The sequence below is a fragment of the Perca fluviatilis genome, chromosome 3 (genome assembly GCF_010015445.1).
Source record: "Perca fluviatilis chromosome 3, GENO_Pfluv_1.0, whole genome shotgun sequence".
NCBI classification, from domain to species: domain Eukaryota; kingdom Metazoa; phylum Chordata; class Actinopteri; order Perciformes; family Percidae; genus Perca; species Perca fluviatilis.
In genome coordinates, this window is record NC_053114.1 from 31,361,266 (window position 1) to 31,378,078 (window position 16,813).

A 16,813-nucleotide genomic window follows, 5' to 3' on the forward strand; every position below is an offset into this window, starting at 1 on the left:
AACTACACCAAGGCAATGTGTATATTACAACTAAAGGACTGCTGCTGCTGATAATGTGTAAGCATACTAGGCACAAGTACTTGTTGAAGCAGAGGACGTGATAAAAACATTTGATATTAATTGACTTCTAAACTGGTTTGATTCTGAATAATGGGAAGCAAACCTGCTATAGCTGATCTTTCTGCATTTAAAATAACTGAACAACTAACAGTTGGCAAGCAGAGACGGTTCTTAATCTGAGCAGGATTTACGATATTACGTACTGTATAATTACAATCAAGATATGGATACATCAAAGTTATGCAGCCAATATACTGCAGCTTTTTTATCTCACAACCTACACAATCACAGCAGACAGGATCCATAACCAAAATGTATTCCTGGATGTTGGATCCCTGTCTCTACTCAAGACTATTAGTCCCTACGGGGCATACAGTACACACAGTGGGGTAAAACACCTATTTTAATGTAGTTTAAGGTGAATTCTGCAGTAAAACAACCATTATTATCCCCTTTGCCTCAGGTCTCTGGCTTTCTTTTACAACTTTGGATCTAAAACATTATTAGCACTGTACCAGTGCATTTTGGACATAATCAAAATGAAATGAAAAGGAAATATTCATAATCAATAGATTTTTACATTATCTGTCTTCCTAAATCAAATTTTAAGCATTGCAAATTCAGCTTACACTAAATACCAGGTATGCATGTTTCACCGTCTTGGTTTCAAACTACGTCTGCGATACCTGATTAGATGTAGAGAGCTTAAAGATGAGTGTCAGAGAACATGGTGTGCTCCTTCTTAACAGATCTTAAGGCCTTGATGGCGTCCACAAACTCATCTTCCTCCACATACTGAAAAAGAACACATGAGATCAAGATTAGGTCTTGGGCATTTAAAAGGGTGGCAACATTTACTGTACGTACTCTAAGTCCAGAGACAGAGAGCATAGGTGACACCAGTGATGCTCTGCAAAAGGAATGACTAACTCCTTGAAAAGTCATTCCTTTACTGAGTTTCCAGCAAATTGTGTTAATGAGGCACATTGTCTGTGTGCACAATACAGTTAGCTTCTGATGCTTAGTCCTTCTGTTTGTGTTACGCTGGTTACTCCTAACGTGAACTATACGTTTGCAGTTCCTGAATTAAAACTACTTTCGAGACTTGGATAACGCAAGAGCACGGGGACAGCTTCTTCAGGTTAAAACAACACTAGAGAGCTTTTCCCACTTCGGTCCCCCGAAGCGGGAAAAGTTCTCTAATGTTGCTTTAACTGAAGGTCCAGTTTAATATTCATCTCAACCGTAGGACAACTGAACACCAACACCAAACGTGACCCATCATCACTCCGCTAACCTTTACCATTACTAAACTTACAGGCGAGGCGTACCATGTTACAGTATGTAGTTCCCTACCTAAATTAAGGAACAGAACACAATATATACAGTATATATAGATGTAGTGACCATTCATTACATTTTGCAAATTATTTCACTAAACCTGAGAAGGTAATCTAAATACATGTAAATCTCATTTTACCATAAAATAAATTAATTTGGAATTGAGCTTTGTTACTTTTCTTATATTTGATTCAAGGCAATGCTTTTGACACACTTGCTTCTACCTGTGTTGCTTCCCATGTGTCTTGTCTGTTGAATTTGTGTTCATATGTTATTCTGCCCTTGCATTTTGGTATCTTTGACAGGCAAAGCCACAATTTCACTGAGTTTGCATACATTTACAAAGATTAACAGGTAATGTCAGGTAAAAGCTAGACTGCTTCCAAAGCGCGCTCTTTCACTTTACTCTATGGCCAGTTTCCCACACACTTCTCAGACCCTCCTTAATCACCACATTTTTTTTTTTCATCATTTATTAATATGTGGCTGTCCTGGTATTCCTGAGTATGTCAGTATTGTTATTACTGTACTTTAAAAGTAATTTTAACAAACTAAGTTAACATAAACATATTTCCATCCTCACCAGTCCTGAATCATGTCCCAGTGGGTTGTCCCAGCTTCCTTCCTCCATCATCAGTGACTTCCTGTCAATCAGCTGACTGACGCTGCGGTGCAAGGAATGCTGGGAGTATGCCTGACTGAGGTCTGTTTGGCTGGGGACCCGCAGGACGGACATGGGGCTGAACTGTGAACTGCTGCCGACTATCTTTGTGTCTGTCAGACCCTGAAAACAGATTTGTTTTTAGTCGGCTAGTGATTTCAAAGACCGTATTACAAATCATGCAGCCTATACTTTATATTACTGCAAACTTTCTTTATTTTGATTAAGAAAAGCTGTTTTTACCCTACTACTCACCTGACTCTGCAAATATGAAATTCATGTTACTGTAATAAATTGAAACCAATGGCAGCTGGGAAAAACTATGGTGTACTAAAGTAGTAGTGTAGCAGTGTAAGGTAAGGTAATGTTATATTTTTGGCATTGGATAAAACATGCAAAACATTCTACCCAAGAAGAGTTTCTATAACTTCAAACAAGCAACAAACAAAATAAAATAAATGAAAATGTAGTTTCAAAGCTCAGATGCAGCCTTTCTGAGATCTAGATATTCCTGTTATATATGAACTAAATATAGAAAACATGGAGGTAAATATATTCTTGATTCTGTTGCCTCCTAACAGTAAAATATGTATTTGAAATGTAAACAATGTATAACACTTAGATATATTTTAAATATGTATATTAGTTGTTATTGTCATACTTTCAACAACCAACAGGGGCCAGTACTCAGCAACAACTGGCATACACAGTAAAATAACTAACATGTGTTCAAGAGTCAACAAAAACACAGCTGAGACATATGAAAGCAATTTTGCCTGAGCAATAAAACAATGTGCAAGATTAACAAAGTACAACATTTTTTATTGGCGGTGAACTAATATGAACTCTGGCTTCATAGTTGCTGCTGTAAACTTTGGATATTTCAGATGATTTTATTTGTTGCATATACAAAGTCAACACCGTATTTAAGGACAAACCAGCAGACTGCACAACATGCCTTACCTTTATAATAATTCATCTGATAACGCACACACAAAGCATGCATACACAAACAAAACAGACATGCGTAGAAAGGCACCCACACAAATTCACAATCCCCTACCTCAGTGTACACAGTGTAGCTTTTAAGTATAACGTTGCTGATCTCAACACAGTCTGCTACAGTGTCAAACTGCAGGGGGACAATAAAATAAACATTTAGGGTTTTGACAGTAAATATAAAATATCGTCTTACTGTAGGACGGCCAGGGAGGAGCACTGAGCTGGAGTGATGTTTAGAGCACAACTCAGGACAGGGCCTCTGAGAGACAGAAAGAGAAAGAGAAAGAGAGAGAGAGAGAGAGAGAGAGAGAGAGACACACACACAGACAGACAGATAGATAGCCAGATATGATAGGATGGAGAAAGCAGATATAAAAAAAAATTGAACAGAAAAGATTGACAGAGAATGAAAAAAAGCAAATAGAGGGACATTTAAATAAAAAAAAGTATTAAGTGGGATAAAATGAAATAGAGTAGTAGTAAATAAGTTAGAAAAAGTTAGAAAGTAAATGAATAAGGTACTTAATCAACCAGTGCAAAAAAAGGTGGATAATTTTGTTTGAGTAGCAGTGCTGCTGGTAGTTATTGGTAATGGGTGATTTGAGAGATAAAGAACTTACACTTAAACTTAAATATATCAGATGAAATGTTCCCATTTCTAAAATGCTTTTTATAGGCATGAGAAAACCAGCTGTATAAACATATGTCATAGTTTAATTTATGTAAAAACATCAAACAAATCAAAACTTAAGTTCCAGAGGTTTTTACTGTTACAAACGTGTAAAGGTTCTGCTAAAAATGTTATTCACTGGTATCAGTCACAGAAATTCATTTCTATTCTAAGAACTGCTCTCCAGTAACAGTTGCTGTTTCAGCCCCCTCTGGTGGAACATAGATTAAGAAACAGCTGCTCTTAAAGAGACACACTTTTCTAAATTGTGTACCGTGTATGTACACCCTCCCTTTTCTGTTTTATCTGCCCTAACTTTTCTTCAGCTTTTACCTCTTTGTAAACCTGCCTACCTCTCTCTGTCTTACTGCCTTGTGCCCTTTCAACTATCTTGTCATTGTTGTTCAGTGTGCGCCTTGTTTCTCTGCTCCTCTCACCATGAATGTCTCTCCCCCAGACTTCCTGGTCTTCTGAAGCATGACCAGCGGGGGGCGCTCTCTGGCTGATGGATTTTTCCTCAGGGCTCTAGAAGGGAGAAAAATTATTCACACTCTTTTGTTCTTAGTCTTCTTAGTCTGTGTTTTTACATAGATGGTGTTGTGTTTTGTAAATACAAGGAATGCTCAGTTTTATGTATTAGTGCAGTTAAATTGGAGAGTACCTGAGAAGAAGAAATTCTATTCCATTCTATTCATGCCTTAAACCTTTTACATGCTGCGTATTACATTAGAATACCTTTGTAGCACAAGGCCCAGCAGTATGGCTAGCAGAAATAGACCCAGCAGGGTTAACAACAAGATGAACCACAGCTCAGAGTACACTGGTGTTGCTGACAGGCTGACACTCTCTTTACCACTGTCTTCAGGCTCAAGAGGATCTGGAGAGAGAGAGAGAGAGAGAGAGAGAGAGAGAGAGAGAGAGAGAGAGAGAGAGAGAGAGAGAGAGAGATTTAAATTATGTTTCATTCTATGTACTTTTTGTGTATTTCTTCGAAAGTTTCACTAAATTGAAGTGAGAAATATTCAGAGGTTTGATTTTATACAAGGACTGATTCCAGCAGTGTGTGTGTGTGTGTGTGTGTGTGTGTGTGTGTGTGTGTGTGTGTGTGCGCATGCGTGCGTGCGTTACCTAGGCCTGTGGCAGGGCTATATCTGATGGTGGGAGTACTGGCACTGCCACTGTTTGTGGTACAAGTCACCTGAAATGACAGCGCTAAGAGCAGAGGGGGAGAGGAAGAGACGGAGCAAAAGATAACATTTGTTAATCCTGTTAAACAAAGTTAGGCTTAGAGGCTTCAGAATCGTAGCAAATATATTTTTATGTATTCATTAATTTTTGAATTCCCTTATTTAACAGCAGTCTAAGAACACACCATATTTTGTTTGGTGTACACTGCCTGCATAAATGTGTATTTCTGCTGTATTGTATGTCTGTGTGTGTATTTATCTGTTACCACCTTGTATACATTTGTGAGTGGATATACGTGTGTTTGGTGCGTGTGTGTGCCTCTCTCACTTTTCTGTGAGGTGCGCGGAATATGGAGATCGCTGTAGAAGCCGGTATAGACCCTCAGCTGGCTCTCTGTCACACTATACTCCTTCAGGTAGCTGTTGAGGGAGAAGGACCCTGTCCAGTCCAGCCAAATAACTGTCAGGTTGCTGCCCACGGAGAAAGGAGACACATACTGGGGGGCTGGAGGGGGGTGGAGAGAGAGAGAGAGAGAGAGAGAGAGAGAGAGAGAGAGAGAGAGAGAGAAAACTTTGGATGTGTTACTGTTTCTTTAACTGGTTAGCTGGGAGAGTTGAGGGATAGGATACATTTGTTACCTTCGCTGAGTGTGGTAACTGTAGTCCAGTTGGAGGCAGTGCTGCCCATGTTGTTGAAGCAGGCAGCTCTCAGCTGATAGGTGGAGTACGGTTGGAGACCTGCACAGATCAGTTCAGTTGTTTATCCACACAAAACATACAACACAGACAGACAACACACTATGTAAGTTCCTTTCCACGGACCTATAATTAGCGGATGAAGGCTTGCAGTCTCTCAGTTTAGCTCAATTATTCTCACCTGCCTCATAGTCATGGTGCTTGCTTAAGTCTTTATGGTTCTCCCAGTTGTGTATAATCAATGGGTTACTCACTACTGAGAATTTACTTGGAAGTGTAATTGGTTTTATACTGTTTGTATAATTGTGGTCATTCTTCCTCTTTCTTATTCTAGTTTTGGTACTCATGCAAATATAATTTTTACTGTAAAATGTGTCAGGACATCTTAATGTTATTATACATTTTAAAAATATCTTGACTTGACATAACCACGGAGTTACCTGTCACATTGTAGCTGTTTCTTTTACCAAAGAAACAGATTTCTACTGGTCCTTCAACGCAAGGGAGGGGTACAGGCTGGGGGGGCTGTGGGCAAGGGGATCTGAGATGTAGCTCACAGCTGGAAACAGAGAGAAAAATAGCGAGTGAACAAATTAGATTGAGATTATGGTATGTGCATCGGTTCATGCAGTGTGTTTCACTCAGTGTGCAAATCTGCGTTGAAAATACACTGAACACTGTGCACTTTTTTTGTTTTCTACTTACCTCTCAATGACTCCATTAGGTACCAGAGGCTCGTCCCACTCCAGCTGAACTGAGCGGGAGGTCAGGGTGACGGGGCGAGGAGGAGGCTGGTGGGCTGGGGGGGCTGCCAGGGTGCGGAGCTCACTCAGTGGACCCTGACTACAGCACTGTTCAAAACCGAGAAACAATCTCCATGTTGACATATTGTGTATATAGTTTGTCTTTTTAAATTCTGCCAGGGTACTGTACTTGTAAAGTCAGAAATACTCAGTGGTGGAACAAGTGCTTCTGTGCAAGTATTTTACAGTAAGAATATGATGATTATCTAAGGCAAGCAGTTAAATTGTAAATATTACATCACATGCATATTACTCAAGTGGAAGTAAGCCTAATTGCCCCGTGAAACAATATGCCAAATTAGTGATGCTATCCAAACTGGAGACCATCTTTCATTACAAGAAATATTTCAAAGCAAACCTAAATGGATTATCATCTATTCACTGTATTATAAATCTGTCAAATCTCTCAATGTACTAGTTTAAGGTGCTATCTTGGAACCAGAAGGCCAGATAACCAGAATCTGTGCTCTCACTTCCATGACAAAGTTTATTACCTGATAGCAGGTGCAGGCCTCCACTCCTACCCAGTACTGGGTGTAAGGACGTAAACCATGGAGTGTCTGCTGATGGGATGTACTCTCTGAAAGCTACAGGAAGCGGAAAGTGTGAGGGTAAGGGTAAGTTTTGGGTGGTCACTGGTCATATGAGAAGCAAATATTTGATGTGTCAGGAGGAAGAAGAAAAAATAGGAGAGAGAGAGGGAGAGGAGGGAGGTTGTAGTTTTAGAAAAGGGAGGAAGACAGCAAAGAAATCCATTCGAGAAACTCAGAACAAGTTATTAAAAAGTGTATTGTTAAATGCAGTATTATGTGCTTTACCAGAGTGTGGTTGTTGTGGTTCACTGAGAACACTCTGTAAAGGCTAACAATCCCATTGGGTCGGGCTGGAGGATGGATGTCCACCACTGCTGAGGTTGCCGAAACACGCAGGAAAATAGGTGTGCCTACACCCTCAGGTGGGGCAGGTCCTGTTCTCCCATTGGCCCACGGACTGGCAGAACGACCGGCCGAATTCACTGCCCACACCTGTTGGTCAAAACAACATATTAGTTAATAATATGATTTAATTCATATACTGTATATAACTGATGGTGAATAATGGAGAGCACATCTGAGACAAAGTGAGAGCCAGGTATAAACTTTGTTCTGCCGTCATTAGGATTTTAGATGCATTTTATTAACTCTTAATGGTGAAACTTGTCTTAATTACCCAGTATCCACCAGACCACCGAAAAGGATATAAGTCAATTCATTGGATCATCCATCAAAACTACCATCAAGAGTGAGAGCAAAACCTTTTCAACATGCAACCCAACACTAACATATCTGCATGACAATTACTTTTCACCTTCATCAAGGAGTTAGGAGTTATTCACACACACACACACACACACACACACACACACACACACACACACACACACACACACACACACACACACACACACACACACACACACACACACACACACACACACACACAGTAATCTTATTTGTGTGCTTGTGTTGGGTATAATTAGAGGGTGTACACAGCACAGGGTCAGGCAGGGTGGAGATTTGCATATGTAAGTCATCTGTAGCCTGTCAGAAGTAGCACAGGAGGCAGATGGATGGGTCTGAGCTTTACTGTTGAAAGTGTGTGTCTGTGTGTGTGTGTGTTGTTTGTAGCGGTGATGGCGGGTTTTGTGCATGTATTCTTGTGCATGCAAGTGTGTTAAGAGTTGAATTAACCTCAATAATAGTCAATTAGGCTGTGATCAATCAGACTGATTGATCTAAGTGACAGCACAGATGGACTGAGATGGGAGAGGGGGAAAGAAGAATGGAAGATGGAGAGACTGTGAATGGGGAGGATGAGGAGGATAGAAAGAAGGGTGGACAATGGGGCTCCAAATGTATCTGCTTGTATAGTTTAGTTCTGCAGATAACATTGTTGTTTTTCATCAGTATTTGTAGCAGTTGCATCATTGTGTGCATGCAAATGTATCCAGATATGAGTAACTGAATGCAACCTTTATAGTCACTTATTAAAATCACTTTACATAAACACAACATTTTAGTGTCTAATCCATTAAACTCAAAGAGGGACGGACACATCTGCCCTTGAAGGCTTATTTGGGGTATTGTGTATTAATATTTGTGTGACTTGACTTGTTTCCTCTCAGAGAAAAGGAAAAGGTCACAGAGAAGCGTGCAGTTAACGGCTGTGAGAGATGCTCTTCATAGTGTTTGTGTATGTGTGTACAGTAGGTATGAGACATTAAAGTGCTTCTGAACTTCTGAAGAATACTGAACCTAAGAAAGGATACAACATGGCAGGTTAAATAGCCCGAGGAAAAAGTGAAAGGTGAAAGAAAAAGTTTTCTACTGTAGTTACTGCACAAGAAATGTGACTTGACTTGTTGCTTAAAATAGTTTCAATTAAATTAGCTCCTGCCATCACATAAATTTACAACTGCAGCAATAAAATGTTTCTACCCAGCAACAACCATGTTCTTCCCCTAGTAGCAACACAGTTAAAGCGTCAACATGACGCAAGGCTTGTGGGCTTGATTAAGAAGTTTGTGCCACATAGACAGAACAGAGCGAGAATCTTCAAAACTAAAGTCAGTCCAGATCACCTTGCCCTTGTTCCATTGCTAAAAGGTAGAACTCATCTCTCGGTCCTTATATCATCTACAGACTTTTTACTGCTTTCTCTTGTCTCTTGTCCTCTCTTCTCCTATTGGGCCGTGATTTGGCTTATTAGACACAAAATAAAAATATACCCTGTTAGCTGCCATGGCAGCAAATGAGCCACCATGGCAACAAACGACTTCAGGAAGCTACGAGCCAGTGTTTGAGCGTTGTTATTGGACGGCTGGACTGCAGACTCGATCTGAGCGCTCTGATAGGCCAACAGAGCTACTTGGCGGGTGCATCTACTTGGGGTGAAGGGGCTAAGTTGTGTGAAAGTGGGCAGTAATTAAAACCAAGCATAAAGCTGTCAATAGGAGCTTATGACCCAGTGTAATTAGCCTAATATGATTTCTCTCTCTGCACTGTGGTGTGCTAAACTGAACTGACTTATCGTCCTTGTGTACGCCTGAAACACAGAGAGAAAGGATGAGAGCCAGATAGGTACATAGACAGATTAACAGCTAAATAAATAAAAAGCCAGGCAGATGCACAAAAAGACAGACAGGTGGGTAGGTAAAAGGACCAACAGGATCGACAAGTTATTGCTTGAAAATTGAGAAATGACACGATTGATAACTTTATATGAATATCCAAAAATTCACTTCTCCGTCACCGACACACACACACACACACACAGATGTTTACATTCACAGTTTGCAAACACACTACTGTGTACACGTGTTTATGGACACACATACCACCACCTTGTCCGCGCACCACAATCCCCCACTGACAAATCCTCAGGGGACGTGTAGCGGTCACCATTAAAAGGTCTTTCCAATACAAGCTCTGTTACCAAGGGGCCTAACAGTTAATTCGATTGGCTGGCTGGTAATCAGGAAGTGGGGTGCTCTGAGGGCCCAGTGATTAATGGCTCTGTTGCCCGCCCGTCATCTCCCAAAGCTCCTCCCTCCCTCCCTCCTCCTGTCATAAATTAGGACCCTCGTAAATAAAGACGGCACCACAATCAAGCAAACTCAATCAATTACACTGGTTCTCTGGCCTCAGCTCGTATGTCTGACAGGCAGGAATGCTAATGTTATTGTTGCTTCCAAAGGGCTAGCCTGTCAATTAGCGTACCAATGCAGAGCACAACATCATGAATATGTACGCCACCATTTAACACCTGTCTGATTACTGGGCTTGAGTGTGTATGTCTGTGTATGTTGGCGTGTATGGATAGACTATATCAGATAAGATGTGTGCGCGTGACTGGACTTTTGGAAAACATTTCATTGGGAAAACAGGCTACATTTTCTAATGTTTCAGCCACATCAGATCTCAACTTCAAATGAGTTTCACAGATCACAATAAAACAATTAACTTTGTTTTTATATTCACTGCAGAGGACAATAAGTTATCATATTTCTGTAAATGCACACTTTGTGTTAATTCTTATTTTCTGTAATTCTTATTTTCCTGAAAAAATACATCTATTCTATTACATGTTTTATATGTATGTATTTTAATTTGTTGAGCTCTGTGGCTCCTGGGCAATTTTGATTTATTCTTTCTAATACAAATAGAAACAAAAACTAAAACCTTTAAGGATGTATTATAAAATCCAGGTCAAAGTCCAGTGCTACTCTGTTTTAGTGACTACAGAAGGATTGGTTTCCATTTCCTCTCAGATCTGGATACATATTGGTTCAGTCAAGTGAAGTTTACCAGGACTAAACAGTTAGTATTTGCTGCAATTCTACTTTTTTAAACAAACACACACACATATAAATGCACAGAGCATTGTACCTGGTACTGGTATACAGTATACGGCTGGAGTGCTTCATCTTTGCAAGTAGTAGAGATATTCCTGTAGACAAGTGTTGCATCAGTGGTATGGTCCAGTCTGCGGTACACCTCGTAATGAAGGACTCTACCATTTGGCTGAGCTGGAGGGGACCAGGTGAGAAGAAAGGTGGTCTGTAGGCCTGTGTGTGTGTTGGGCTGGAGGTCTAACAGTGGCAGTGTTTGTCCAGAAGGGGGAGCCTCCAGCGTGAGTGCAGATGACCAGTCACTGGAGGAGCAGCCCAGCGCTGTGCAAGCCTCCACCCTCACTTCATACCTACACACACATAAAGGCAGGCACATGTTTTAAATGCAACAGTTAGTGATATATGTATTGTGTAAGAGACAATTGTGAAACATAAACACATGTAACTTAAATACTTAAAATACTAAACATTGTTGGCAACAATAGACCATGATACAAAGACTTAAATCTGGAAAACAAAATCTGGAAAAGATTTACTGACAATCAGCCTTACAAATCACAACCTTACAAATCACACCCTTACAAATCAGCAAACTACTTTGATAGTTTAGATGATGTGACTTGCTGTCTCTTGAAACTCACAAACTAATAAATTAGGGGCTATATATACAAAACAATGCATTATTAAGCAACTGCATGTTGCACCTATTTCTTGTGTCAGATGTATCAGAAATTGATTTTACTGGGCAGTAAAAGAAATGAACATGTTTTTCCCAATTTCAAACCATCAAAGACAGAATTATAGCCCAGCAAGTGGAGTAGTCGTCCAATCAAAAATCAGTTAATTAACATGTTTAAAATGATGTTGATCTTAACCAAATGTCAATTGAGCCTTAGCAGACTACAACAAGACAACCAACATTACGAGGTAACTAATTTGGATGCACTATTGTTTTTTTTGGAGAAAAAAAAAAGGAGGCAATAGAGAGGAGGGGGAGAAAAAGAGAGAGAAGATGAAGATAAGTTGAATGGATAGAGGTCATCAGAGAGGGGGAGCGATCTTTAGATGATAAGGCTGATGAGCTTTTATTATCTGAATTTTATCACCACATACACACGTTCACACGTATACAACCACACATTCAAGCACACTGGTACACACAGGAATAGACACAGGTCTACACTTCTGTCTTCTTTTACTGAGAGAGTCTGATAGATGCATGGCCACTGCTTCAAGGTGTACCTTTTCTTTATTTCTCTCTGTCCCTTGCTTTGAATCTATTTTAACATTTTTAAGAAAATTTAGGTTTGTAATTGATTGAAATGAGAATGAAGTGAACCTTGCTCTGGTATTAACTGTACATCAGTCCCTGGGTTGTATTGCTTTGTAAAGAGTCTACCAGAGCGTTTTCTTTTGTTACCAAGAGATGGCACTCTGTTCCCTTCTTGTCTGGTATTTCTCCCCATATTTATAGTATTTATTACACATGGAAATAGGAAACAGTGTTGTTTCTTTGACTGTTTTAGGCAATGCAGTTTAATGAAAATATAAACACAAAAACCCTACACATTCTTCCTACTTATATGTGTACCATACAGTACATCCATCAACTGCTGCATTAAAACCTAAAATGTAACTGTGGTGGAGATCTGCTCTGACTGACCTGTAGTAAGGAGCCAGCCCATGCAGGGTGGTGTGTCGGACAGAGAAGTCACTGTCCTCTGGAGTGAACACAGTGCTGGTGATGCTGAGCTGGACTGGATCTCTTTGATACACAGTGTAACTCACAATGTCTCCATTAGGACGGGCTGGAGTATTCCACTCTACTCTCAACTGGAAAGACAAACAACACACAGCACAACAACTTTTTAAAAACAAATTTAAAGACAGTAGGAAGATAAACCTCAGCATTAGTGATGTCATGATTCAGCTGTTACTTATATGGAATGAACAGATGAATGACTCACCTGGTTTGGTCCCAGAGGCGTCAGTGTGGGAAGACCGACACCGGAAGGAGCTGACGGGTGAGTCTTTGCTGTGGCTGCCGCGCTGCTCACTGCCCCTTTGCTGTTGTTGGCCCTGACAATGTAGCTGTATTCCACACTTGGCACAAGTGTGAAGTCATGGTAATGGGTCTCAGTGCCGACATAGATAACTTCGCCATCTCTGCGGAGCTCATATCCTGTGATAATGCCATTAGGGTGCTCTGGTGGTCTCCAGGTTACCTCCACTGACTCTGGGCCAGTTACCTTCATAGGAAAGGTCAAAGGTCACATCACCAAATAATAATATCATCAATAATAATATTAATAATATCATATGTAAAAATTAAATAATACATTATTCGACTGATTATTGAATAATCAGTGTTGAGGAGGTTTTGCGAATTAGTGCAAGAAGCTAAGTTCTATTGAACAGAAATTCTCTTGGCTGAAATATTTTCAATGGGTGAAATGTCAAAGCATGTCCAATTTCCTTTGAATCCTTCTGGATTGAAATCTACAGATGTACAGTTAAGTAGGTATTGCACACCAGGTAATAGAGGTTTCACTGGAAGTCTAAAAAATAAACAAACACACCTTAAGAGTTGGGGCAGGCAGGCCAGTGGGAGGAGCCTCCCCAGTCATAATGGATATTGTGGAGCTGGTGGTGCACCCACCGCGGGTACAAGCTAAAAGGACCAGTTGATACGACATGTGTGGCAGCAGATCTGACAACACTGTATTTAGGTCTCTCCCACGATATCTTTCTTCGTTGTTTAGTTTCAGCACATATTCAGTCACCTCTCCATTCTGTGTCGGTGGTTTACTCCAGGAAATGTTTATACTATTGGATGCGATGCTGTCCGCTGTGGGAGCTTCCACTGTGGCAGGTGGAGCCTCCAGAGTTGTGATGTTTGTATGTGGGCTGGTGATGCATCCTTCAGACGTGCAAGCTATGATTGAGTAGCTGTAGAAAAGAATATAATAGAATGAAAGTTCATCTCCATCAAAAAATATTAATATGTTTGTGGTTATCTGGAATCCCCAAAAGGAAGAACTTAAGTTAGTTCATTTGAGACAACACAATGGTATGAGGAAAGACAAGCAATACCTATATGTTGAAAACGATAGGAGGTCGTCGTCGGTGTAGCTGAGGACAGTAGGGTCAAAACTAAATGAGAAACTGACATTGTTTTTCAGTATCCTGTAGGACTGAAGTATCCCATTGGGCTCCAAAGGAGGAGTCCAGGACACCAACACCTCACCGGGCTGGCCTTGGAGGTGACTCACTGTTGGGGGAGCTAGACCACGAGGAGGGGCCTGTCTGGTTGTCACAGTTACCCAGGGGCTGTGGGTGTGTCCAGCGGGGTTGTGAGTCCGGACACTGAACTCGTACTGTGTCCAGGGACGCAGACCAGTCACTGTATATAAGACGGTGTCAGCAGGTTGTGGGGATGATTCTCTAAACAGCACCTGTTAGATGAGTTAAGGTTGGTGAGTTGTACGGTGTATGGATATTGGTGGTACCTGGGTATTCTATCAGGCTAACTAGCAAATGGTCAGATTTACTTCAAAATAACTGCCTATTACATCAGAGATGTGTCTTTAGTTTCACCAACCTTTCCCCTTTCATTATCGTCTCCATTACTTCTTTCCCTCTCCACTTCCTCCAGACTCCTTCCAAGTAAGAAATACTCTCCAATTGGCCCGTTGGGCTGGGAGGGAGGGCCCCAGGTAAGGGACACATGGTCTGGGCCAATGAAGAGAGGCCTGGGAGGGGGCTGGGAAGCAGGTGGAGCTGCTGCTGTGGTGACATGCTGAGGCAGGGTGCGTGTGCAGCCTGCTAAGGTGCAAGCTTCAAGGGTCAAAGTATACATGGTCCATGGCTCCAAACGACGAAACAGGAAGTTGCGTGACAGTCCGCTGAATTCCAGGTTTCCCTCACTGTACAAGTTGTACATCTAGAAAGGAAGAGCCAGAAAGCAGGCAAAAGGAAAGAAAAGTATGCAGTGCAGTGGGAGAGGAGGAGGGGAAGAGAAGACATATTTTAGTTGGGATAATTTAGGACAGAGGAGGGATGAGACCTCAAAAAAGTAGAGAAATAATTTCATACTGTAAGTATGTAGTTATGGTGAAGGTGCAGGCCTATTGCTGCGCATGTAGTGTGTATCAGAATATACGCAAAGTTTGTCCATGTATATGTGAATATACAATATTACATGGGTAAATTCTGTGTCATGTAAGATGGTAACTTATAAGTGTACCTGTGGGTTTTCGTATGTGTATGTGTATCTATATATGCTGTAATATTGGTATCCATCTGATGTTTCTACTGTGTCTTCTACTATGTGAGACTATGTGAGATATCTGAGGAACACCATGCCCCGCGTCACCTACTCAATGCTGTGTATACACTTTGGTATGTGTTCTGTGTTTTTGTGGTGTGTATTGAATGTACCGTGATGATTCCATTTGGAGCACTTGGCTGATCCCAGCTAAGCAGTAATGCCCTGCCTTGCTCTCTCTGCTCCACTGTGAAGTTAGCCAGGCCATCTGGAGAAGCCTCCAGGGTCCTAATGTCTACCCATGGACTTGACACACTACCTGAAGGGTTGCAAAACATCTATGCTCAATGGAGTGGCTCAAGGCGTGGTGCTGATATTATTTATTCCTGATATTTTAAATGAGGTACTGATGATAATCAACCTACCTGCCTCGTTCACTGCTTCCATTTGTACACTATACTGACTGTATGGTTCAAGACCATAGACTGTTGCTTCTAGGACTGAACCCTGAGAGAGAAAGAGAGACCAAGGTATGATATATAGATAGATTGAATGAGTGCGAGTGCAGAGAAAAGGAAAGGAGAAAGTAGGAGAAAGGGATAAGAGGGAGATAGTTGTAGAGTGGAGGATATATGGGAGAGAAAACAGGGAAGACAAAGGAACGATTGGGAAAGAGTTAAAAGGAGAAAGAAAAAAGAGCAAAGATGGAAAGGGAAACAGCAAAGTGAGAAGCATGCCATAGCAAGAGAAGAGAGTGAGTTAGTTACACAAACAAATCCTGCATGAATAAAAACCAGTGCATTACTCATTAAAAAGGAACACTAAAACAATGGCGAGCTAAGATGACATGACATGGGATTTGTGATATCAACATTTCAACATACAGGCTCTGCCATGGTAAAGTAAGTAGACACCAGAGAAGTGGCAGAGACAGACAGAGTGAGACTGGCAGCCACACGACCATCCCTTATGGGTGAATTCAAAGCTTCCAGATTGAGTGTTTATGTCACACATGCACCGTTTCATAACACACACAAACACACACAGGCAGAGTGAGTCTGCCAGTAGCTTTAGGCAGTGGGACCCAGCCCAACACCCTGGCAAACACAGGGGCAGTGTGTATTAGTGTGTGTGTGTGTGTGTGTGTGTGTGTGTGTGTGTGTGTGTGTGTGTGTGTGTGTGTGTGATACAGTGGGAACACCATTTACTAATTGATAAGAGACACACTGTTGTTTCAAAAGGCCCTGGCGTGCGATGACATGGTAGTCAGGGAGCACTAGGCTCCAGGACTGTCTGTTTGTTTGTTTGTTTATGACTGTGAGCTTTAAAGCAGCTATAAGAGTGATGTTTCTCTCTGTGTGTGTGTGAACATATTTTTGTAATTGTACAACATAGGAGGCTATATTTCTTCATGTGTTGCATCTGAAGTTTTTTTTTTTTAAATGTTGTGTTCAGGATTGTATGCCTTCACATATGCAAGCATATGTAAAGAGATTAACTGGTAACCCACTTCAATGCAGCAGCAAGAGGATAAAAAAAGCTTCAATTCAAACTGAATCAAATGAAAACCCTGACAAATCAATGTAGCGTGGCACCAAGGATGAACTGTCTGAACAACAACCAGAATGCATGTATTCACTGTTTTCATGTCTGGGAGCCAACGTGTTTTTCATCCACAGTAAAATAGGATTAATAAGCCCCTAGACACCTAGACACAAGCTAAATCCTCCTGCAAA

The 16,813-nt window shown here is 41.0% G+C and overlaps 1 protein-coding gene across 4 annotated transcripts in view; it reads right to left on the reverse strand.

Moving 5' to 3' along the window:
* Nucleotides 1-431: 431 nt before the first annotated feature.
* ush2a (Usher syndrome 2A (autosomal recessive, mild)) overlaps nucleotides 432-16,813 on the reverse strand; it is a 233,519-nt gene continuing 217,137 nt past the window's right edge. For 2 of the 4 annotated variants that reach the window (XM_039794827.1, XM_039794825.1), the window contains exons 75-94: nucleotides 15,503-15,584; nucleotides 15,251-15,396; nucleotides 14,412-14,753; nucleotides 13,904-14,265; nucleotides 13,390-13,759; nucleotides 12,778-13,059; nucleotides 12,474-12,643; nucleotides 10,848-11,160; nucleotides 7,239-7,445; nucleotides 6,915-7,007; nucleotides 6,323-6,468; nucleotides 6,058-6,176; nucleotides 5,561-5,659; nucleotides 5,250-5,426; nucleotides 4,863-4,946; nucleotides 4,470-4,611; nucleotides 4,172-4,259; nucleotides 3,258-3,323; nucleotides 1,985-2,185; nucleotides 757-855 (exon numbers count right to left, since the gene is read on the reverse strand). In XM_039794827.1, coding sequence (XP_039650761.1) covers nucleotides 766-855; nucleotides 1,985-2,185; nucleotides 3,258-3,323; nucleotides 4,172-4,259; nucleotides 4,470-4,611; nucleotides 4,863-4,946; nucleotides 5,250-5,426; nucleotides 5,561-5,659; nucleotides 6,058-6,176; nucleotides 6,323-6,468; nucleotides 6,915-7,007; nucleotides 7,239-7,445; nucleotides 10,848-11,160; nucleotides 12,474-12,643; nucleotides 12,778-13,059; nucleotides 13,390-13,759; nucleotides 13,904-14,265; nucleotides 14,412-14,753; nucleotides 15,251-15,396; nucleotides 15,503-15,584 — 3,579 coding nt within the window. In that variant the 3' untranslated portion in view covers nucleotides 757-765. Of the gene's footprint in view, nucleotides 856-1,984; nucleotides 2,186-3,257; nucleotides 3,324-4,171; nucleotides 4,260-4,469; nucleotides 4,612-4,862; nucleotides 4,947-5,249; nucleotides 5,427-5,560; nucleotides 5,660-6,057; nucleotides 6,177-6,322; nucleotides 6,469-6,914; nucleotides 7,056-7,238; nucleotides 7,446-10,847; nucleotides 11,161-12,473; nucleotides 12,644-12,777; nucleotides 13,060-13,389; nucleotides 13,760-13,903; nucleotides 14,266-14,411; nucleotides 14,754-15,250; nucleotides 15,397-15,502; nucleotides 15,585-16,813 lie in introns of those variants that run through there. The other 2 variants (XM_039794826.1, XM_039794828.1) reach the window with 2 other exon arrangements.